Source organism: Megalobrama amblycephala, linkage group LG1 (genome assembly GCF_018812025.1).
Source record: "Megalobrama amblycephala isolate DHTTF-2021 linkage group LG1, ASM1881202v1, whole genome shotgun sequence".
Lineage (NCBI taxonomy): Eukaryota > Metazoa > Chordata > Actinopteri > Cypriniformes > Xenocyprididae > Megalobrama > Megalobrama amblycephala.
The window spans coordinates 35,771,541-35,795,639 of NC_063044.1; the positions used below are offsets into that span (position 1 = coordinate 35,771,541).

The 24,099-nt window shown below is 38.9% G+C and overlaps 2 protein-coding genes across 2 annotated transcripts in view; both read left to right on the forward strand.

Annotated features, from left to right (window-relative positions):
• LOC125245430 overlaps positions 1 to 24,099 on the forward strand; it is a 1,350,402-nt gene that overhangs the window by 666,209 nt on the left and 660,094 nt on the right.
• LOC125245653 (putative nuclease HARBI1) lies at positions 19,972 to 23,554 on the forward strand. Its single transcript, XM_048156333.1, has 2 exons — positions 19,972 to 22,225; positions 22,336 to 23,554. The coding sequence occupies exons 1-2, from the start codon at positions 21,513 to 21,515 to the stop codon at positions 22,781 to 22,783; spliced, it is 1,161 nt and encodes a 386-aa protein (XP_048012290.1). The 5' UTR covers positions 19,972 to 21,512; the 3' UTR covers positions 22,784 to 23,554.

Sequence of the window (24,099 nt, forward strand, 5' to 3'; positions counted from 1 at the left end):
GCCCACGAACATTGACTGACACTTAAGTTTGAGCATAGAACCGCCCTGAGCACGTTGTTTACAGCGAGTCCACCATTGCTGCACTGACGAGAGTGTCTCCCAAGCGTTTTAGGTGTTCTGCAGCTGGATGGATTAATCCACATAACTCTCTCCATTTACTCCCTAAATCTGAGCTGCTGAAGACGAGGTGGATTAACTTGGTTTTCCAGGAAAATGGTCCGTCAGTTCTGTCGAAATTCGTATATGTCTGTGCGAATCATTTCACACCGGACTGCTTAGTGAGCAATATCAATACAAAGGGACAATTCAAAACAGAGACTGTGCTAAAAATATGCTACTCAAGGATATATATATATATATATATATATATATATATATATATATATATATATATATATATATATATATATATATATATAAATACAAGAAAAACTGTTCGTGATCCAGCTTACAGTCTCCAGAGTAATACTATATGGCAGTAATGAAGGTGAGGGCACTTTATTACAGTTCATCTGAGTTTATTTACGGGTATAAAGTTTATTAAGCACCACCCGAAAGGCATAAGGTCTTTCTATATTTGTTTACTGTTAGTTGTAACGAGTGTTTCTGTGTACTTCGCAATGTTTGTTGGTGATAATACAAGGGAAAGAGAGAGAGTTTATGGATAATATTTTAATGCACACTTGCAGTGTTTTATTTTAAGCATTTAAAGGGACCACACTGAAACGGCTCGTTTTTGCTCAACCACTAAAAATAGCAAAAAAAAAAAGATCTGTGGGGTATTTTGAGCTAAAACTTCACATACACACTCTGGGAACATCAGAGACTAATTTTACATCTGGTTAAATAGGGCATAATAGGTCCCCTTTAATGCGATTCATCGTAATCTCATACTTTTTATCTCCTTTAAAGCGACATCCATTAACATAAACAATTAATTCCTCTGAGTAGCTCCATCATTGTGATTTTTTTTTTCATCCCCAACAATTTCCACACTCACTGTTAAGTTCTTGTCAAACTTAATCTATCCTTTCCTCCATCATGACACGACTCCCACTGACCTTTTTAGATGCTAGTTCTGTTTGTTGTACTCCATTGTCTCCATCCTTGTGCTCCATTCAATTAGCAAACAAAACTCAAGAAAATCCCATCCACAAACAGCAACTGCTGCAGTGGAAACTGGGAAAACAAAACTTAGAACTTAAAGTATTCTCCAAAAACCAAAACTCTTCTTTCTCTCAAACACTGGGAAGCAGCTCAAGGTTCCACTCTCCTTGCAAATGCTCAGAGTGGTATGGCTGTAAGCGAAATCTGCAGCCAAGAGTGGGCTATTTAAGACATTCAGACATTCTTTATATTTTCAGAAAAAACATAAAGCTTACAGCACCTGGTATTCCCAGGCGGTCTCCCATCCAAGTACTAACCAGACCCGACTCTGCTTAACTTCCGAGATCAGACGAGATCGGGCGTGGTTTTTTTTTTTTTTTTTTTTTTTAAGAAATATCAATCAATAAAATACAATACAAATAAATAATACAATAAAAAATACAGTTTCTCCTATACAATCACCTTTACATCACATATCTCCTTTACATCACATTTCTTCTTCACATCACAAATCTCATTTACATCACATATCATACACCACCTTACATCATACCTTTACATAAATAATTCAATATTCTCCTTCACTTCCTGGCAGCTTCCACATTAGGTCTTTTAAAACACAACAAACTTGTGGAGTAAAAACATGATAAAAAGCATTCAAAATATTTTCACATTTAAAATACACATAAAGTCTTTCCATGTACACTTCTGTTTTCCTTTTAAACACATTCCAAACATCCAACACAATTTTTTCTTTTTTCACCACAATTCTTCTCTCCCATATCGCACTTTTCATCAACATTACCCACAGATTTATAAACTTTTTGTTTCGACACTTCTTCTCCCAACCAAACATCACCACTCTGTTCCATTCCATTACATTTTCATCCCAATCCACAGTCAAATCTTGAACCACACATTTACATTTCTTTAAAAAATCCTCCAGTTCTTTACAATATAAAAACATATGTAAAATCCATTCCTCCCTTTCTTGGCACACTTTACACATTGCATTTTGTGCCATCCCGGTTTTATTTCAAATAGACTCAGTAAAAACCACTTTATGTCTTATAAAATAATCCAAACATTCCAACTTTGTCTCCACACATTTTCCCCTCATGTTTCTCCATATACTCTCTTCTTTTAAATCTTTAAATTTCTCCACCCAGTACTTATTTACAATTGGTTCTTTAAAAACACCATCTCTAAAAACACAATAAAACATTTTTACAGTACATTCTTTAAAAACACACAATTTTTCCCCCAGTTTCACATAAATGTTCTTCTCTTTTGGCTCTTCTTCCATAGACTCTATTCTTTTAATCCAGTCTTTTGGTATAGCATTTTTAATGATTTCATATTTGTTTGTTATTTCTTGTTTGCTGTATTCTTCTTTTGCTACTTCCATTGCATCGAAAACATATTGTACTGGTAAAAACCCCTCTTTAAACTCATATAAAAAATCTCTCACTCTCGTTATGCCCACTTCCATCCATTTCTTAAAAAATATATCTTTCTCTTGTTTTAAAATGTTGTTATTTAAGAACAGAGGTTGATTTAAAATGTTTTCTCTCCCACGTGGATCATACTCAATTTTCGTTAAAAATTTTCCCCAAGCACTAAAAACTTCTCTATAAAACGCAGGTAATCCTTCAGTCATCCAAATTTTTGTTTTCATCCATAAAATTCCATCCCCCATGTTAAAACCACCACATTTATTTAAAAAGTATTTCATTGTTTTCTTCCACTCAGTTTTGTTTTCTTCATTTAGGTATTTCTTCACAATTTTTACTCTCAAAGCATTTTTTCGTTGTTCCACATCCATTAAACCTAAGCCTCCCTTTTCCACCGCCCCTAAAATCGTGTTATGTGCAATTCTCGCTGGGTTTTTTTAACCCTGTCTTATTGACCGTGTTATTTTAAAACAATCTGTTAAAAATCCATTACATTTTATCTTTGTTAGTGCACCCTTATATAAAATCTTAATCCATTTAATAAAATTTTCACCAAAACCAAAACTCCTTAAAACCTCAAATAAATATCTGTGCTCAACCCTATCAAACGTATTGAAATATTTACAATATTTCTTAAAACATTAAAAAACTCTTTCTTTTCCTTCTCCTCCACTGGTGCATACTTTACTAAAATCAAATCTCTTCCTTCATATTTTGTCTCTACTACCATACATTTCCCCATCCTGTCCTTATACACAATTTTACTCACTTTAAAAACATCATCCTTCATTAAAAAAGCCACACATCTTCCAATCCTCCGATCTCTATTATTATATAAAATAACTCCATTCCATCTCTTTCTATAATCAATCATAACATTTTCTCTCCAGTTCGTTTCTTGTAGTGCAATAATATCTTCCCTTTTACATTTTTTCTTTTACTTTTTCAAATTTCCCCATATCCATCAGTCCCCTTGCATTAAAAGTAACACAACTTAAAACCATTAAAAGAAAGACAAATAAATACTTAAAAACCATTATTCACCATTTTCTCCCTCCAGGCCCCTTAACACATCATATCTGTTAGTTTCTGTCATTATTTTTTTCCTTGCACCTTCCAAATTTGGTTTTACCTTCAATGTTCTTCTTCTTCTTTGTCCTCTCCCCCCTCTGTCTTTGTCCATGCTGTCCATCTTTATTTCTCCTTCACTGTCCGTTTCTTTATTTTGATCCATCCTTCCATGTCCATCTCTCTCCACGTCCTCCATAAAAGCATTAAAACTGTCCGATATTTCCATTTCCGTCCATTGAGTGTCCTGCTCTGTTGTTTGTTCATCATTATTACTGTTGTCTTTTTCCCTTTCACCTTCCTCTCTGTTGCTCTGTCCTTCTTCCTCCTGTCTTTCATCAGTTTGTCCATCTTCCTCGTTGTTTCCTTCATGCACCTGTCCGCCTACCTGTTTTTCCCTTCCTCCTTCCTCTCCCTCCATCCAGCATTCACATTTATTTAAAACCTCTCGACACTCCGGGCACCTAACAGCGTTGCAATCTCTTGCGAAATGTCCCCTCTCCTCACATTTGTAGCACGTAAAAGTTGGGCAGTCTTTCAGCAAGTGGTCCGGGCTCATGCACAGCCCACAAGTTTTCACTTGATGGCTGTGCATCACCTGGAAATACTGCTGCCCCTCGGCTGTCTCAAGCCTCGTGCTGTAAGGCAAGGATGCCAGCTCCTTGGGGAAACGGACTTTAAGGAACCTTGTTCCGTCCTCGATATCGGTGCCTGGGTAGCATCTTCTCTTAATTTTAGATATGGGATCAACTCCCCATTCCTCCAATTTCTGTAAAATTTCTTTATCTTCCAAGTAGACGGGCAGGTGCATGAAGGAAACAACATAATCCCGGTTTTGTAAATTTTTCACTTCACAGTTCACACCTTTTATTGTCAGTCCATCAATTAGTTTGTCACACTCTTCTTCTTTTTCCATTGTCAGTTCGTATTCTTTGCCTTGTCTTGGTCTTAGTGCTAAAATTTTTCCATGTCCACATTGTTCTGTTACCGCCTTAATGATGTCCTCCACTCTCACCTCAATCACATTTTCCACATTCAAAATAACTGTAGCTTCTTTCAAATATTTTCGTTCAACAAACTTTTCTCTTACTTCATAATTTTTTCCATTTCCAGCTCTTAGTCGTTTATCCAGTCCAGTGCCGTTTGCCGTTCGTGGTTCTCCTGCCAGTCCAGTGTCGTTTGCCGTTCGTCTTCCTCCCGCCAGTCCAGAGTCGTTTGCCGTGCGTGGTCCTCCTGCCAGTCCAGTGTCATTTGCCGTTCGTGGTCCTCCTGCCAGTCCAGTGTCGTTTGCCATGCGTCTTCCTCCAGCCAGTCCAGTATCATTAACCATTAATCCGTCCATAATTGCAAAAAAGAAAAAAAGAGGTTTAACCACCCTCCAGCCAGCAAAAGCTGCTGTTAGGTGGTTTAAATGAAAAACAAAACAAAACAAAAAATAAACTAAAAGTATGACAAAACACAAAACAAGTAAGAAAACAAAATGGAGGAGAGCCTTCCTCTCCTAACTGCAGCCAAACACACTTCCTGTAGCTCAATAGCGCCCTAAGAGTGGTATGGCCGTAAGCGAAACCTGCAGCCAAGAGTGGTCTATTTAAGACATTCAGACACTCTTTATATTTTCAGAAAAAACATAAAGCTTACAGCACCTGGTATTCCCAGGCAGTCTCCCATCCAAGTACTAACCAGGCCCGACTCTGCTTAGTTTCCGAGATCTGGCGTACTTTTTTTATTTATTTTTATTAAGAAATTTCAATCAATAAATACAATACAATAAAAATTTCAGTTTTTCTTACATAATCACCTTTACATCACACATCACACATTTACCTTACATCATACATTTACATAAATAATTCAGAAATCTCCTTCACTCCCCAGCAGCTTCCACATTAGATCTTTTAAAACACAACAAACTTGGAGTAAAACATGATCAAAAGCATGCAATATATTTTCACATTTAAAATACACATAAAGTCTTTCCATGTACACTTCTGATTTTCTTTTAAACACAGTTCAAACATCCAACACAATTTTTTCTTTTTTCGCCACAATTCTTCTTTCCCATATTGCACTTTTCATCAACATTACCCACAGATTTATAAACTTTGTTTCGACACTTCCCACCCAAACATCACCACTCTGTTCCATTCCATTCCAGTCAAATCTTTAACCACATATTTACATTTCTTTAAAAAATTCCTCCAATTCTTTACAATATAAAACATATGTAAAATCCATTCTTCCCTTTCTTGGCACACTAGTCCTAGACTTCGTATAGTCCAGAGTTTAATAAGATGATTTCCTGGAGGAAGACTAGAGCTACTCCAGGACTAAACTGAGGCTTAAACCTACCAGGACACAGGTTTAACTTCAGATTAACGTGTTTCAAAGAAGACACATGTATTACTTGGATATATATCAATATTGATATAAACTGTGTATATATATAATAGTTGGGTTTTTTTGTTTTTTTTAAATGCTGTTCACTTTATTTAAACAATTTATTTTGATTTAACACCATTGTTTCTGGTTCAAATTTGATTGCATCATGTTAAATTGACTTGAAATGGTTACTAGAACTCACCTGATGTTTTCATTTTGAAATAACACGTTTGTCAAGTAACCAATCAAACAAGACTTTCACTTCCCATCATGCTTTGCACAGGGCTGAAGTGGGAGAGTAAATGTTGAAAAAGTGTTATTTTATGCATTTTTTTAGAAAGATGAGAATACGGAGAGACGTCTTACTGTTTAATGTTCTATTATGTAAAAGTTTTTGATATATTAGTTTGTATGTTAGAGATTACCATTGTGGTGAAGTGTAGAGCTTGTGCTTGGTTGAGGACCTGCTAACAAAAATGTTTTTTTTTTTTTTTTAAATATATATAATTAAGCAACCAACTATGATAGTGCTTTGGATCAAACCAGTATCATTTCTAGACTGCCAACACTGATTATCACGTGTGTAAATAGTGTGAAGATAAAACAAAAGCATTAATAATCATAGGATTATTATATATATAATTCACCTTTTTAAATAAAATTTATTACAAACAGATTTCCAGGCATTTCTCTTTTTTTTTTCACAGCTGATGTATTTTGCTTGCTTTAAAAGAACTGTCTCTTGTTTAGTAAAGATTGCAGTCTTTTTCTGCTGCCATCGTTTTCCTTGGATTTGCTTCTCAGTTCCATGCAATTTTAAGCTTTTCTTGGTTCATTCCATGTATTACAGGCAACCTCTCTCATACTAATTCAGATTTGCACAGTTGGTTTTAAATGAATCTAGTTTATTTTAAGTCTGGATTCCATAGTCCAGGTTTTAGTAATCTGTACTTAATCTGTGTTTCAAAAAGCCATTTTTTAAGACATGATTAACTATTCTAGATTAAGGCCTATCCTGGCTTAATTTAACCCCTTAAGACCGGATGGAGCGTCGGCACTCCCCTTTGCGTGTCTCTCTTTAAAAGCCAATAAAAATTGAATCCATATAGGTAGCACAAAAATTATTTTTGCATACAAAACCAGAGACTTTAAATTTTCATATCAAGCCTCCAACATGCTTCTGTTGCGCTGTTTTCACCCCCAATGAGTCTGAGTAATATGCGTTTACAACAAAAATAGCACAGCTGCTAACTGAATACAAGTATGTATATTTCACGTGCTCATAACTTCATGAAAAATGCACAGATCATAGAAAATTGCACATCAATATTTAAAGCAGATTCTCAAGATTAAAATGAATCCAAAATCAATATAATATATTGATCACAAGATATTACTCACGGAATGATTTAACATACTTGGCTAAAAACATGTCTCTCATCTCTCCGGGATGCAGTGTGTATCCAATGTTCGTTTTCCAACGTGGAATAACACATAATAGATATCATTTTAAAGCTTAGAATCTCATCTTTTTAATGCATCTAACCATTTTGAAAAACTCCTAACGAGTGCTGAGAAGCACCTCTAAACCGGAGTTTACCGCCCGTTGGCGCCACCTGGCTGTGACTATTCTTTGCTATCACCACGAAATCTGAACCAGATGCAGCTCACATATAGGAGAGTATCACCAAAAAAGAATTTTTTAGCGATCTTATTGTGTTCCTGAGTTATTCCATGTCAAAGAAAAAAAAAGAAAAAATATTTTAAAAAATATATATATATTTTTTGTCTTTTATCAGCTGTTTCTCAGAAAGGAAATGTCCTAATGTAATTTATATTTTCTTAAAATTTAAAACGTTTTCTATCAAATGATACCTACCTTTTGACTCTCCTTGCTAGAGTTTTGGAGTTATGAGTCTTTACTTTTGTGTGTGTCGCTCAGAAAAAAAAAATATATAAAAAAGCCTTCAGGTCTTAAAGGGTTAAACCCTGTCTGGGAAACCGCCCCTTTATGTCTTATTAGTCTCCACACATTTTCCCCTCATGTTTCTCCATATACTCTCTTCTTTTAAATCTTTGAATTTTTCCATCCAGTACTTATTTGCAATCTCTAAAAATACAATAAAACATTTTTACAGTACATTCTTTAAAATCACACAATTTTTCTCCCAATTTCACATAAATGTTTTTGTCTTTTTGCTCTTCTTCCATGCACTCTGTTCTTTTAATCCACTCTTTTGGTATTGCGTTCTTGATGGTTTCATATTTGTTTGTTACTTCTTGTTTGCTGTATTCTTCTTTTGCTACTTCCATTGCATCCAACGTATATTGTGTCGGTAAAAACCTCTCTTTGAACTCATACAAAACATCTCTCAATCTCTCACTCTTCCATCCATTTTTTTTTTTTTTTTTTTTTTTTTTAAATATCCATTTCCCTTGTTTTAAAATGTTATTATTTAAGAACAGAAGTTGATTTAAAATGTTTTCTCTCCCATGCGGATCACACTCAATTTTTGTTAACTTTCCCCAAGCACTAAAAATTTCTCTATAAAACACAGGTAATCCTTCCGTCATCCAAAATTTGTTTTCATCCATAAAATTCCATCCCCCATGTTAAAACCACCACATTTATTTAAAAAATATTTAATTGTTTTCTTCCACTCAGTTTTTTTTTCTTCATTTAGGTATTTCTTAACAATTTTCACTCTCATAGCATTTTTTCGTTGTTCCACATCCATTAATCCTAAGCTCCCCTTTTCCACCGCCCCTAAAATCGTGTTGTGTGCAATCCTTGCTGTTTTCCCTTCCCATAAAAAGTCAAGAAAACATTTCTTAAACCTCTGTTCTGTCCATAATGAACACATGCAGACACATATAAAACATACCAAAGTTTAGAAACCATTAAAACATTCTATATTAAAACCTTCCCCTTAAAGTTCTTAATTTCCAAGAATTTAACCTCCTCTCTATATCTGTTACTAGTTGCTCCCACATTTCATCTCCTGTAGCACATGAAGTTTGGGCAGTCTTTCAGCAGGTGATCCGGGCTCATGCACAGCTTACAAGTCTTCACTTGATGGCTGTGCATCACCCGAAAGTACTGTTGCCCTTCGGCTGTCTCTAACCTTGTGCTGCACGGCAACGATGCCACTTCCTTGGGGAACCGGACCTTAGGAACCGTATTCCGTCTTCAATGTCGGTGCCCGAGTAGCATCTCCTCTTAATTTTAGACATGGGATCAACTCCCCATCCCTCCAATTTTTCTAAAAAAATTTTCATCGTCCACGTAGACGGGCAGGTGCATGAAGGAAACAACATAATCTCGTTTTTGCAAATTTTTGACCTCACACATCACTCCTTTAACTCTCAGTCCTTCGATCAGTTTATCACACGTTTCCTCCTTTTCCATTGTCAGTTCATTGTCTTTCCTTTGTCTTGGTCTTAATGCTAAAATTTTTCCATGTCCACATTGTTCTGTTACAGCTTTAATAATATCCTCCGCTCTCACTTCATTCACATTCTCAACGTTCACGATCACCGTAGCTTCTTTTAAATATTTCCTTTCAACAAACTTATCACTTACTTCTTGATTTTTTTTTTTTTTTTTTTTTCTATTTCCAGCTTGTAGTCGTTTATCCAGTCCAGTGTCGTTAACCATCCGTGTCTCTCCAGCCAGTCCTGAGTCGTAATCCATATATCCGTCCGTAAAAAAAGAAAAAAGAAAAAGGTAACCACCCTCCAGCCAGCAAAATGCTGCTGTTAGGTGGTTTTATAACTGAAAAAAAAACCACTCACACAAAAAAAAAACTTACAAAACAAACAAACAAAACAAAAACAACACAAAATGGTGGAGAGCCTTCCTCTCCAAACTGCAGCTAAACTACTTAATTCACGCTCAGTAGTGCTCTCAAAGTGGTATGACCATAAGCGAAATCTGCATCAAGGAGTGGGCTATTTAAGACATTCAGACACTCTTTATTTATTTTGAAAAAACATAAAGCTTACAGCACCTGGTATTTCCAGGCGGTCTCCCATCCAAGTACTAACCAGGCCCGACCCTGCTTAGCTTCCGAGATCAGACGAGATCGGGAGACGAGTTTTTTTTTTTTTAAATTAGAAATTTCAGTCAATACAAAACAAAACATTTTTTTTTTTAGACATACAATTACATTCATCACATAGTCAAACTAAAATTGCCATAAAATGTTGTTGTTGTTGAAGGAACATATAAAATTCACATCACATACGTATCCTTTTAACACCTTTTATAACACAAGTTGAACCCTGAAACTAAAACAACAAACTTTCATCTTCTCCTGGCATGTAAAAGTGCTTTTGTTTAAAAATACATATGAAACATCTTTTGTAAAACTTCTATAAAAATCCCCCATCTTGTTTTCTAATTTAAAATAATTGTATAACATTTCCCCATAATTTTCTACCATCCGTTTAAAAAGCTCCCATAAGTTTAGAGTAAAATCTCTGTTTCTGGCTACATTCTTTCTCATATTGCTTTTTTTTCGCCAAGATTAAAAACAAATTCATAAGTTTCTTATTTTCTTTGTTCTCTGTCATTCCCAGCATAAAAAATCTCTTCCAGTCAGTAACCTCTTCATTTTCTCTTAATTCTTTGACAATTTCTTTCAGTTCATTAAAAAATGGGTTGAGCTTTTCAAATAATAAAATCAAATGTAAAATACCTTCATCTTTTTTTACAGACTTTACATTGGGCATTTGTTTCCTTCTGCATTATACACAATATCATTTCCAAGGGCGTAATTTCCACTGGGGACAGGGGGGACATGTCCCCCCCACTTTTCAAAATCCCGTTTGTGCCCCCCCCCCCACACTTTCAAATTAGTTTATGATTTTTTAACCGCACACCGTCATGGAGGAGCAGAACACATACCCCCTTTCCACCAGGACGAACCGGGTGCTAGTTCAGAGCTAGTGCTAGTGCCAGTTCGGAGTTGGTTCAACTGACGAGCCTTCTAAGAACCAGTTTGCCTTTCCACAGGCTAGAGAGCCACCACAGAGCCAGGTCTTGCGTCACTGTATACGTCTCATATTTCACAGCAAAGCTAGCGCCGCAGCGCCAAACACAAACACACCAAGCTTGTTCGAGATGCATCGGCTTCTCGCATAGCGATCGGCGCATGACATCAAAGCTCCGCGAGAACGATCCAAAAGCACAAGGAGTCGTATGCTCTACAAACGCTCCCGCGGATCCGCGGCACCCGCCGAATCGGTCCGCACTGCTCCGATGCATCTCGAACAAGCCTCCTATCAACAATCGCGGATGTTTCACTACCGTTGATGCTCATAGCTTTGCGAACCTACATCGGCATTCAAACACGACTCGCCGTAATTACAATCGAGCTGCTATTAGCTCGATTAGCTGCAATTTCAAAAATGGCGGTCACAAGTTTCTTGTTGGTCACGGTAACCCCGCCCCTAGCCCCTGACGCAAGCGGTTCTTACTTCTAGCCCAGCAACGTTTTGGTGCTACTTACGAACCACTTTTCCTGGTTCGGAGCTGGTGCTTTGTGTGTCGAAAGACAAAGAACTGATTTGAAACTAGGCTCTGGCTCCGAACCAGCACTCAAACTGCCTTGGTGGAAAAGGGGTAACAGAGAGCCTGTCTGTGTCGATGCGCGCGTTCGCGTCCAAGAACTTTGCGTGCACACTCTAAAAATAGCTCAGTGAAGGTTCTAATGAGCAGGTATGGCAGTTGCGGCACAGTCAGCTATAAAACGCCAGAAACGGCAACAGATGACTTCATGAAAGGAAAGAAATGAGATGTGAGTTGGTTGATTCAGTAAATTAGCTCAGGTCAGGCTAATCATATTTTCTGTCTACACCTGTTGATGTTAACCTTGACTGAGCTAACGTTAACATACACCATTGTGATACCTATCGGGGCATATCCTGTGCGCGTTGCCGAATTGAATCTGAGCGTACAGCGGAGCTGGCGACTTGAAGGCGGATCCGCCCCGGAGTCTGTTGCTATCTGGGTACATTAACTAGACTGTGGCGGCCGCCACATTCTAATTTGTCCCGCCACAGTCTCAAATTGAAACGCAAATTAGGCTTGTCGTGATATTTAAATAACGTCAGATAATTGCGCTCTTTTATACAGCAAAATTGTGAGTGATTGAGCTAAAGAGGTAGACTAGCACCAATTAAGTTTTAGTGCACTATATTCAAAGTCATCTGAAGCCATTCCATAGCTTCATGTGAGGGACAGAAGAATATGTACATCGTTAACTTTTAAGTTCACGGAAACTCGTCATCCTTCCGCTGCAGCTGTCAATCATTCTTCTCTGTTCAGCACTCAAACAGCGCGTCGCGTTCGGTAACGACAGTCAGCACGGTAAAACTCTCCAATATGATATATTCCCATTATAATACTTGATATGTAGATAAAGGGCTGTGGATTGGCATAAACTAACTTGATCTTGCTGGAGTTTATTGCTGTTTCTAAATGATGTCATCAACTGTTAGATGCAGATATACACAGGGATTCTCTTTGTGCCAGACATTTCTAATACGCAGCGCAACTGCGCGCTGTGACTCCATATTGCTTTAAGCACATCATTCTGCACCCGGGATGCGCATTTAGCGATTTTTGCTGCTGTTTTGAAGCGTTTCGTATTATTATGGCTTTGCACACTGAAAGATTATTAATAGCATATTTTGTTCTGTCGTATCTAATCATATCTTGTTGCCCCATTAAAAAGCTGCACAATACATTTAAAAATAAATGCCTTTTAATCCTACATTGATATAAATACATATAATTCTATACATATAAATATAAATCTAATCTACTTTTTTCTTCTTTTTATAAGAATACAAATAGTAATTTTAAACTTTTTGTTAACATTTGGATTTTATAAAATTACTGTGCAAAGTTTGCTGCTGAATTATATACTCACCTAGTTTGTTTATTTATTTATTTATTTATTTATTGGTCAGCTTATATATTTGTATTCATTTGTTGTTTTCTGGATTGTCAAAGAGTGACCATTAGTCGCACAAATACAGATGTATAGATACAGGCCCCTCCTGCTAATAAATTAATTCAACAAAGGTAACCTCTTTTGCTACATATTTTTAATGGTTTAAATGTGTACTCTACATGTTTTACCACTTATGAACTATCTTTCATCCGTGTTTGGCGGATGGATTATTTATTTTTAATAGTGGATTCAGGTACAACTCAATGCACAGACTTTTTCTTTGCTCAATTTGGATACTGAACGTGGGTTGGAGCTCTTTATTTTGAACTCTCAAAGTTCACCAGATTAATGAATTTATCTTTAAAATGTACAAAATTTTCTTCAGGGGGGGCATGCGGCATGCGGACTTTTCAAACCAAAGTTACACCCTTGATCATTTCTGTAGAGATCACATTTTGTCTGATAAAATAGTCAAAACATTATAAATCTACATCCAACCATTTCCATGTTCTATTCTTCCAAATGTCTTTGGCAAGAGTTTTTTTTTTTTTAAACTCCATTTGTGCTGCCTTATGACTTTGAGAACTTTTATTTTGAAGTTATTGTTTGAGCAACACGCCATCTAGTGGCTGTTCAGCCATTTTGTTTAGTTGAAAGTAGGAAGCAACCAGAGCACACGGCTTGAGAGATGATGCATCTAATTCGTTTCTTTCCACTGTTCCTGGGATACTAATTGTCTGTAAGTAATCAAAAAGTATTATTATCATATTAAGGACACTTCCATGCATTATAGCATGTAAATTCATATTCTGAAAGTGTCATTGCTACATTCAAAAGTATGTAAATTACTGCCAGCAGTTTGTTTGTGTTTAGTTTTTTATTAGCGCGTGTGTATATTGAAATATGTTTTTTGTGTGTTCTATATTTTCAGTTTTACAATATAAAGAGGAATTCCAATTAAATCAAGAAAAGTTACACCTTGAAGCATTATTGGAGTCATTCTTCATGTTAGCTCACTGTCTAGCCTTGCAGAGCAACGCATCGTGAGGACAGTATAGTAAAAAGACAAGATCACAACAGGTTCAAGCACAAGAAAATACTGCGCATCAGTAATGAGTCTACGCTCAGGGAAACAGTACCAGTTAAAAAGCAATCAAACGAATTATTCAGCACAACAAGAAAATGAAACTGAAGAGCAACAATCAGGAAGAGCTATGTCTGCAAGAAGTACTAATAGCAAGTCAATTCATTCAAAATCATCAACCAGAAGCAGACAGTCTTCTATTGGTTCTGCAGACATCAGAGCCCGAGCTAAGGCTGAAGCGGCCCGTGCTCAGCTGTCCTTTGCTGAACAAGAAGCAGATGTAATAAAGAAAAAAGCTGATTTAGAAGCAAGTCTACATCTTCTCAAAAGTCAAAAGGCAGTTGCTGTTGCATTAGCAGAGGCTGCTGCTTATGAAGAAGCAATTGAAAGTGGAGAGTTAGTAGAGGAACCCCAAGTCCCTGAACAACCCCTCAGCCCAGCTGAACGGACTAGTGATTATGTGCAGAAGCTTTCACAAGTATGTTTTGAAGACATCCCAGTCAAAGTTGAACCACCAGAACACTTCAGGAAAGTGAGTGAGTATTCAGAAATACCAAAAGTGGATATTCAACACAGTTGGCAACCTACTGGCCAGTTCACATCAAAAATAGATCATACCTTAAGAGACACACCAACGGATCAGGCATACTTCCAAAAATGGTCGCAATATCCTGTAAAGACCGAAAAAGAGCTTCCACAGGACCTTTCAACTGGGTCTGACCTCACAAGGTATCTGATCCGTAAAGAAATGGTGAGTTCCAGTCTGCTAAAGTTTGATGACCATCCTGAAAATTACTGGTCATGGAAAACATCTTTTAAGACTGCTACCAAAGATCTTAGCTTGACAGCCCAAGAGGAACTTGATTTGATGACAAAATGGTTAGGACCTGAATCATCAGAGCAGGCAAAAAGAATTCGCTCTGTACATATTCTGCATCCTAAATCAGGCCTTGACATGTTGTGGCAAAGACTTGAGGAAAGTTATGGAGCACCCGAGATGGTGGAGCATGCATTGTTGAAAAAGCTAGAGGACTTCCCAAGGTTAAGCAACAAAGATAGTCACAAACTCAGAGAGTTGGGAGATATCCTATTGGAATTGGAATGTGCTAAGGTAGAGGGGTACCTCCCTGGACTTGCATATTTGGATACAGCCCGTGGACTGAAACCCGTGGACTGAAACCTATAGTGGAAAAACTGCCATACAGCCTGCAGGAGAGATGGGTAACTGAAGGATTTAGATATAAGGAAGAGTACAAGGTACCATTTCCACCGTTTGTAATTTTCTCTAGATTTGTGAGACAGCAGGCAAAAATCAGAAATGACCCTAGCTTTTTCCTTCCCACACCCACAAGTCAGTTCTTTAAGACAGAAAAAAATCTGAGGCAGAAAGTCCCAGTACATGTGCACAAGACAGAAATTCCAGCAGAACTTACAGTTCAAAAGACAAGTGGTACAGAGAAGAGAGCTGAAAGCCCTGAACGACAGTGCCCAATACACAGAAAAGCCCCACCCTCTGAAAAAGTGCAGAAGTTTTAGAATTAAGTCTTTAGATGAAAGAATAGTCTTTCTCAAAGAGAACAGAATCTGCTTTAGGTGTTGTGGAACAACTCAGCATGTGGCCAAAGACTGCAAAGTGAACATTAAGTGCCAGGAATGTAAAAGTGAAAAGCACATTTCAGCCTATGCATCCAGGTCCTCCCCCTTCAACGGAAACAGCTGCTGCAGCAGAGGAAAGGGATGGAGAAAAAACAAATGAGGACGCATCCCTCTCGGTCACATCAAAATGTACAGAAATCTGTGGTAAGGCTGACCCACACAGTCCATGCTCATGCTCCAAAATCTGCCTGGTCAGAGTTTATCCAGCTGGTAAGAGGGAAGAAGCAGTAACAATGTATGCAGTGCTTGATGAACAAAGCAACCGCTCTCTTGCAAAGACTGAATTTTACGACATTTTTGGCATAAAGTCTAACTCCAGCCCTTACACATTGAAAACATGCTCAGGGTCGACAGAAACATCAGGTAGAAGGGCTACCAACTTCATAATTGAGCCTAAGAATGGGAAGCTTCAACTTCAGCTCCCTACTCTAATAGAATGTGACTTGATACCTGATGATAGGTCGGAGATTCCCTCTCCTGAGGTAGCGCGGCACCATCCTCACCTGCAGCCAGTGGCAGATAAAATTCCAGCTGTGGATCCCAATGCTCCTATCCTGCTGTTGTTAGGACGGGACATACTGAGAGTACATAAGGTACGTGAGCAAATAAATGGGCCCCACAATGCTCCCTTTGCTCAACGACTCGACTTAGGTTGGGTCATTGTGGGTGAAGTCTGTTTAGGAACAGTTCACAAACCACCAGTCTTGAGTGTCTTCAAGGCAAATGTGCTTCTGAATGGCCGTGCATCCATCCTTACTCCTTGTCCAAACAACATCCAAGTAAAAGAAAATTTCAGTTCCACACCACTGCATCAAAGTCTGCACAATTCATCCTGTATGGAAGATACAAGCCCTTCTGTGAGTACAGACAATCTTGGTTCTTCAGTGTTTCAAGGATCCAAGGATGATGACAAACCAACCTTGTCTATGGATGACAAACAGTTCTTAAATATCATGCACCAATCAGTATACCGAGATGAAGGGAACAGCTTTGTGGCACCTCTGCCATTTCGATCTCCGAGACGTCACCTACCAAGTAACAAAGAACAAGCAAAGAAGCGTTTCTACTCCCTCCAGAAAACATTAAAAAAGAAACCAGACATGAAACTACACTTCACAGATTTCATGCAGAAGATGCTGGACAATGATCATGCAGAAATTGCTCCACCCTTGGAGAGGGGCAAAGAACACTGGTATCTTCCAACATTTGGAGAATATCACCCTCAAAAGCCAGATCAGATAAGAGTTGTGTTTGACTCAAGTGCCGAATATGAAGGAGTGTCCTTGAACGATGTGCTGCTTCGTGGCCCAGACTTAAATAACACTCTTTTGGGGGTCCTTCTTCGCTTTAGGAGAGAGCCAATAGCATTCTCAGCAGATGTGCAACAAATGTTCTATTGTTTTGTCGTTCAGGAAGAACATCGCGATTACCTCAGATTCCTGTGGTATGAAGACAATAACATGGAAAAGAATGTGATAGACTACAGGATGAAAGTGCATGTCTTTGGTAACAGCCCATCACCTGCTGTAGCCATCTACTGCATGAGGAAAGCAGCTCAAGAGGGTGAGAGAGAACATGGCACTGATGCCAAAAGGTTAGTGGAGAGACAATTTTATGTAGATTGACCTGTCTTGCCTCGGTAGCTACTCCTAAAGAGGCAATTGATATTCTGACAAGAACCAGAGAAATGCTCGCTGAATACAATTTGTTACTACATAAAGTCTCCTCTAACAACAAGCAAGTGATGAAAGCTTTCCCAGTAGAAGATCGTGCAAAGAGTATAAAAGATCTTGACCTTAAGTGCAGATTCCCTTCCTGTCCAGCGAAGCTTGGGACTGTCATGGAATTTGGAAACCGACAGCTTCACATTTCAGATCTCTTGTGACGAAAAGCCCTACACAAGAAGAGGCATTCTCTCAACAGTGAACAGCATCTATGACCCTTTGGGATTTCTGGCACCCATAACTATGCATGGTAAAGCTATCATCAGAGAACTCACACTTGAACAGCATGAGTGGGACACGCCACTTCCATCTGAAAAACATTCAGAATGGAACAAGTGGAAAACATCGCTGGAGGCCATTGAACACATCAACGATTCAAAGGTGCTATATTCCAGCTTTCACTAACCTCAACAAAGAGAATTGGAACTTTGCATCTTTTCAGATGCCTCCACAATAGCGTTTGGAGCTGTTGCCTATCTAAGAGCCATCGACCCTGAAGGGCAATGTCATGTTGGATTTATCATGGGAAAATCCAAGCTGGCACCAAAACCTGCGCATACAATTCCACGGCTAGAACTGTGTGCAGCTGTGTTAGCTGTTGAACTGTATGATCTGCTCAGAGATGAGATGGACATTGCTTTTGATGCTGTCAAATTCTTTACAGACAGCAAGATAGTGCTGGGGTATATTCACAACACTACCAGGAGGTTCTATGTGTATGTGTCTAACAGGGTGTCTCGGATCAGAAAATCTACACACCCTGACCAATGGTTCTACATCTCCACTGACAAGAACCCTGCAGATCATGCCACAAGGCCTGCACCAGCAATTCTACTGCGACACACAAACTGGCTATCAGGACCACCTTTTCTATCTCAAGTCCAAGTAGAAGAGCATTCTGAGGGAAACACATTCTCCCTCATAAATCCTGAAACAGATGATGAGATCCGTCCTGATGTTGTGTCCTTGCTAACCAAAGTCTCAAAGACACAGTTGGGTTGTTCATCGCTTCATGCGTTTTTCTAGTTGGAAGGCTCTTATTCACACATTGGCCAAACTTATTCATGTCACTAAATCCTTCCAAGAAGTCAAATAAATCAGGTCACAAAAGATGGCAATGGTACAGAGATCCATGCAGTGTCACAGATCTTGCCAAAGTTAGAAATGTAGTTATTGGTTCTGTTCAAGCATGAAGTATTCAAAGAGGAATACACATGTCTACAGAAGGGAAAACCAATCTCAAAACAAAGTCCACTCAAAAAGCTCAACCCTGGTTGTGGATGAAAATGGGTTACTCCGGATTGGAGGACGAATAGCCTATGCAGATGTATCCAGAGAAGAAAAACACCCTCTCATTCTTCCACGAGCAACATCACATTTCTACGCTTCTTGTGAGATTTTACCACGAGCAAGTAGCACACCAGGGGCGTCATATTACAGAAGGAGCCATCCGAGCTGCAGGGTTTTGGATTATTGGAGGCAAACGTGTAGTGTCCGCAGTCATTCATAAATGTGTAACGTGTCGTAAGCTCAGAGGATGCTTAGAGTGTCAAAAAATGGCAGACTTACCTGCGGACAGACTTGCTCAAGAACCGCCATTCACTAGTGTTGGACTGGACATCTTTGGTCCTTGGACAATTGTCACACGACGTACAAGAGGAGGTAGTGCTGAAAGCAAGCGCTGGGCAGTAATCTTTACGTGTATGTCTACCAGAGCTGTGCACATTGAGCTTATCGAATCCATGACCACATCCAGCTTTATCAACGCATTGAGGAGATTCTTCTCTATCTGAGGCCCAGTCAAACTTCTTCGTTCCGACAGAGGAACAAATTTTGTGGGTGCATGTAAAGAACTAAAATTGGACACTGATGATCCATCCCTGCAAAATTACCTGAAAGAGAAAGGGTGTACATGGCTGTTCAATCCCCCACATTCGTCACATATGGGGGGCTCATGGGAAAGATTAATTGGGTTGAGCAGGCGTATTTTGGATGCCATGTTGTTAAAGGCCAGGCCCGGTCGACTTACTCATGAAGTCTTGAGCACCTTAATGGCAGAGGTAATAGCTATCATGAATGCAAGACCATTACTACCAGTGTCTACAGACCCTGAAAACCCAACAGTTCTTACCCCAGCAATGATTCTAACTCAAAAGATGAGTGCCTTGGCAGCCCCTTGTGGAAACTTTGATACGTCACACCTGCATGAGAAACAGTGGAAGCAAGTACAATGTTTGGCAGATACCTTTTGGAAGCGATGGCGGGGAGAGTATTTGTCTTCCTTACAAAGCCGCAGAAAGTGGACAGAGAACAGGCCTAACATTAAAGTTGGAGATGTAGTATTGCTTAAAGACAGTCAAATACAAAGAAATGAATGGCCTGTGGGACTCATTGTTAACACAGTCCCAAGTCAAGATGCAAAAATACGCAAAGTGGAAGTGAAAGTTGCAAAACAAGGAACTGTTAAAACTTTCTTAAGGCCAGTTACAGAAATCATAGTTCTTCTGTTGCAAGAAAAGACTACTTAAGACTGTTACTAATATTAAAGATCAATGGTGGCACTGAATTATAGTGCCAGGCGGGGAGTGTGCTGCCTTATGACTTTGAGAACTTTTATTTTGAAGTTATTGTTTGAGCAACACTGCCATCTAGTGGCTGTTCAGCCATTTTGTTTAGTTGAAAGTAGGAAGCAACCAGAGCACACGGCTTGAGAGATGATGCATCTAATTTGTTTCTTTCCACTGTTCCTGGGATACTAATTGTCTGTAAGTAATCAAAAAGTATTATTATCATATTAAGGACACTTCCATGCATTATAGCGTGTAAATTCATATTCTGAAAGTGTCATTGCTACATTCAAAAGTATGTAAATTACTGCCAGCAGTTTATGTTTGTGTTTAGTTTTTTATTAGCGCGTATGTATATTGAAATATGTTTTTTGTGTGTTCTATATTTTCAGTTTTACAATATAAAGAGGAATTCCAATTAAATCAAGAAAAGTTACACCTTGAAGCATTATTGGAGTCATTCTTCATGTTAGCTCACTGTCTAGCCTTGCAGAGCAACGCATCGTGAGGACAGTATACCATTTATAAAAAACTCATAGAACATTTTCACAGTACCCAAATTGAATTCCACCCTCTTTTCTTTACATTTTAAAAACACCATCATTTTGTTTTCTCTTTCTCCTTTCTTGTTAATCTCATCTAGCCATTGCCTTGGTATTGCTTTCTTGATATATTCATACTGTGTTTTTTTTTTTTTTTTTTAAACCATGACATTAAAATCCTCCTTCTCCTCCTCCATCGCATCCATAATCACTTGGAGCGGTAAAAATCCATCTTTCCACTCCCATAAAACATCTCTCACTTTTACAATCCCCACTTGTAGCCACTTCTTAAAATAGATATCTCGCTCGTGTATCTTTATTTTGTCATTTAAAAACAGAGGCTGATTTAAAATCGCTTACCTCCCCTCTGGAATAAAATCCACCTCTGTTAGAAAAAGCCTCCAAACATTTAAAACCTCTTTATAAAACTGTGGTATCCCCTCCATCATCTTTTCAACTTCATTCATAAAATGTTTTCCCAAAGGTTAAAATTCCCACATTTATTTAAATAAAAACCTATTTCTTCCATTCCACTTTATTCTTATCATCCAGATATTTCCTAACCACTTTTACCCTCATGCTTTTCATCTTCTGTTCCACATCAACTAAACCCATACCTCCCTCTTCTGGTTTTCCTATCAGCGTATAGTACGCTATCTTTGGAGGCTTTTTGTCCCATAAAAATTCTAAAATACTCTTTGTTAAAATTGCTCCTAAAATCCTCGGCCCGTATCCCTAAAGAATTTTTGTGCAAAAAGTGGCTCCTAGCGGCCAAATTCTAAGAAAATTCTCAGAGTCATGACGTTTTCTCAGAATTTCCCCTAAAAGTGACACGAAAATCCCAGTTAATATAAAAGCTATTCCTCAAGATTCCTAGCGCTTAAAAGGGCGCCTAAGGCGAGATCTGCTAAGAGCAGGGAAGAGGACTTTTAGTGGCTTAGGAGTTCCCCTAAGCAGCTGCACAAAATGGCCAACAGAGGAGGCAGGAGAGATGTCCTGCAAACACTGGATGACAGGGAATTATTGAGACGCTACAGATTGGATCGTGCAGGAATCATGTTTGTGGTGGATCTCCTTAGAGATGCAATTACTTCACCAACTCGACGCCACAACGCTATTACACCGGAGAAGAAAGTAATCACAACCCTGAGGTATTTGGCAACAGGGAAAATGCAACAATGCAGCAGTGATGACTTGGGTCTGTCCCAATCCTCCGTCAGCAGAGTCATCACCCAAACACTGACAGCTTTGTCACAACCTAATATTGTGACACAATTTGTTTCATTCCCGCTGGATGCCCGCACTTTACACACACATAAAAGGGCATTTATGGACATTGCAGGATTCCCTGGCGTTGTGGGTGTAATTGATGGAACACATGTGAGAATAATTGCGGCATCAGAGGACGAGGCAGTCTTTGTTAACAGGAAGAATTTCCACAGCATCAATGTGCAAATAGTGTTCAATGCGGCCTGTAAGATTTTGGACATTGTGGCTAAATGGCCAGGCTCCACACATGATGCGAGAATGCTCTCCGAGAGTGGCATCAGACAGCTTTTTGAGAGACGCTATGTGCCAGCTAATTGCCACTTGTTAGGGGACAGTGGCTACCCATGCAAATCATGGCTCCTTACACCTTACCTCCAGCCACGCCAAGGGCCCCAATTAAACTATAACAGGTAAGCCAAACAATACAAAAATCATGGAAATGAAATGCAAGCAATATGTTAGAGCATCCAAGTAGTGCAATATTTCCATCAAATAATTAAAGGTCTGTATTCTATTGTAGGGCCCACAAGACAACAAGAGCGGTGGTGGAGCGTGGCATAGGCCAGCTTAAGAGGCGCTTTCATGTTCTCCACGGAGAGGTGCGGCTGAGGCCTGAAAAAATCAGCAAAGTCATCATAGCCTGTGCAATATTACACAATATTTGCAAGGTTAGACAAATTGCAGAACCTCTGGAGGATGGCGATGAGGATGAAGACAACGATGAGGATGGTGGTGAAGAAGATATTCACATTCCACAGGGGAACCTAGCCCAGAGTGGACTGCCTTACAGGGCAAACTTCACAAATTTACATTTCAGGCAAGCTGTAGCCCCATGTCATTTGAGAACTTGTGATGGTATTAAGAACTACCACAGTTTTACTGCACATCACCTGCAATTGTTAAACGCAAGACACAGAACACAATCTGTAAATGGTTTATTTTTTAGGTGTTCAATTTTAAGGCGGTAGTACTCCTCCTGAAGGGAAAGGACTTTTTTTTTGTTGTTCAAACACATCAATTGTGAGTTGCAATCTTCTCTCCTGCAGGGATGCTGACGGAGCAGGTGCTTCGGATGGGAATGGTGTTAGATCCGCCGGGCTATCCTGAGTAGCAGCTGCAGATGGTTCAGGCGGCAATCTTGTCGGCAAACTTGATGGGCCCGGTTCTTGTGATGTCTCCATGCTACAGAAATACATAGGCCTAGTTTAATTATTGTTTTGATTAAATTAATTTAATACAATGAGCATGGATAACACATGAAATGGCTTCTGCAATGAATAAACACTGTTGATATGAATAACCCTGTGTCCTACCTTTGCTGCATTTCAAGGGCCTGCATCATTGACATGTCAATGCCTGTTGGCAGCCCGGAGACACTGACCTCAGAGTGTCCCAGGACTTGAAAGACAGTGTCGGCCACCTGGGACAGCCACTTTGCAGGTGGTCCACCCCCTAGAAAGAAACAGTCAATGAACACAGTACTTAGGCATGTAAATTAACTTTGCCAGCAGGAGCAAGTTGCCAGATTATGTGGTAGGCTATAGTATTTTGCTCACCTGTGAGTGAGGATTCCCGCTTGTGTGCTGCAATCTCATCTTTTGCCTTGGACTGCAGCACATACCACCTTTTCTCACAATCGTCGCCTGTCCGCACCACCAGTGGAAAAGAGGCATTGATTGTTTGGGATATTGTGTCCCAGGCACGCCTCTTGCCTTGGTTAGTGACAGTTGGGCCAAATTTTCCTCGTAACATACCTTTATGTTCGTTCACCAACTGGGCCAGCAACAAACCTTGCTCCTCAGTCCAGTTCGGCTTGCGATTTCCTTTTTTTCTCCATTTTCTGTGTTTGTAGGATATTTGTTAACAAGCCTTCATAAATAGACCAGCTAGCAATCACAGACATTGATAAAAGCTGAGCCGTGTTACTCTCGTTAAGACCACAATGAGTTGTAACGTTGTAATTTCTACTTCATTAAGGACAGACCCTTGAGATAGGCCATCTTGTTTTCAATGGGGTCCATATGGGAGTGAAAGTACAAAATATGCCAGCTAGGATATTAATCTGAGCAAATAAGACAGGAATCATTATTTGAACAGGGTGTAATGAGCTTAAGTTTTCACATATTTTAGATTCTAATGTTAGGCTATAACCCCTATAGCTTATTCATTTTCCAGATATTTTCTTGAATGTGAAATATTATTTACAATTACAGTCTGCATAAGATTAGAGTGTATAATTATGTTTATTGATTTGAGGGTACATCCTTTGCTCATTATCACCAAA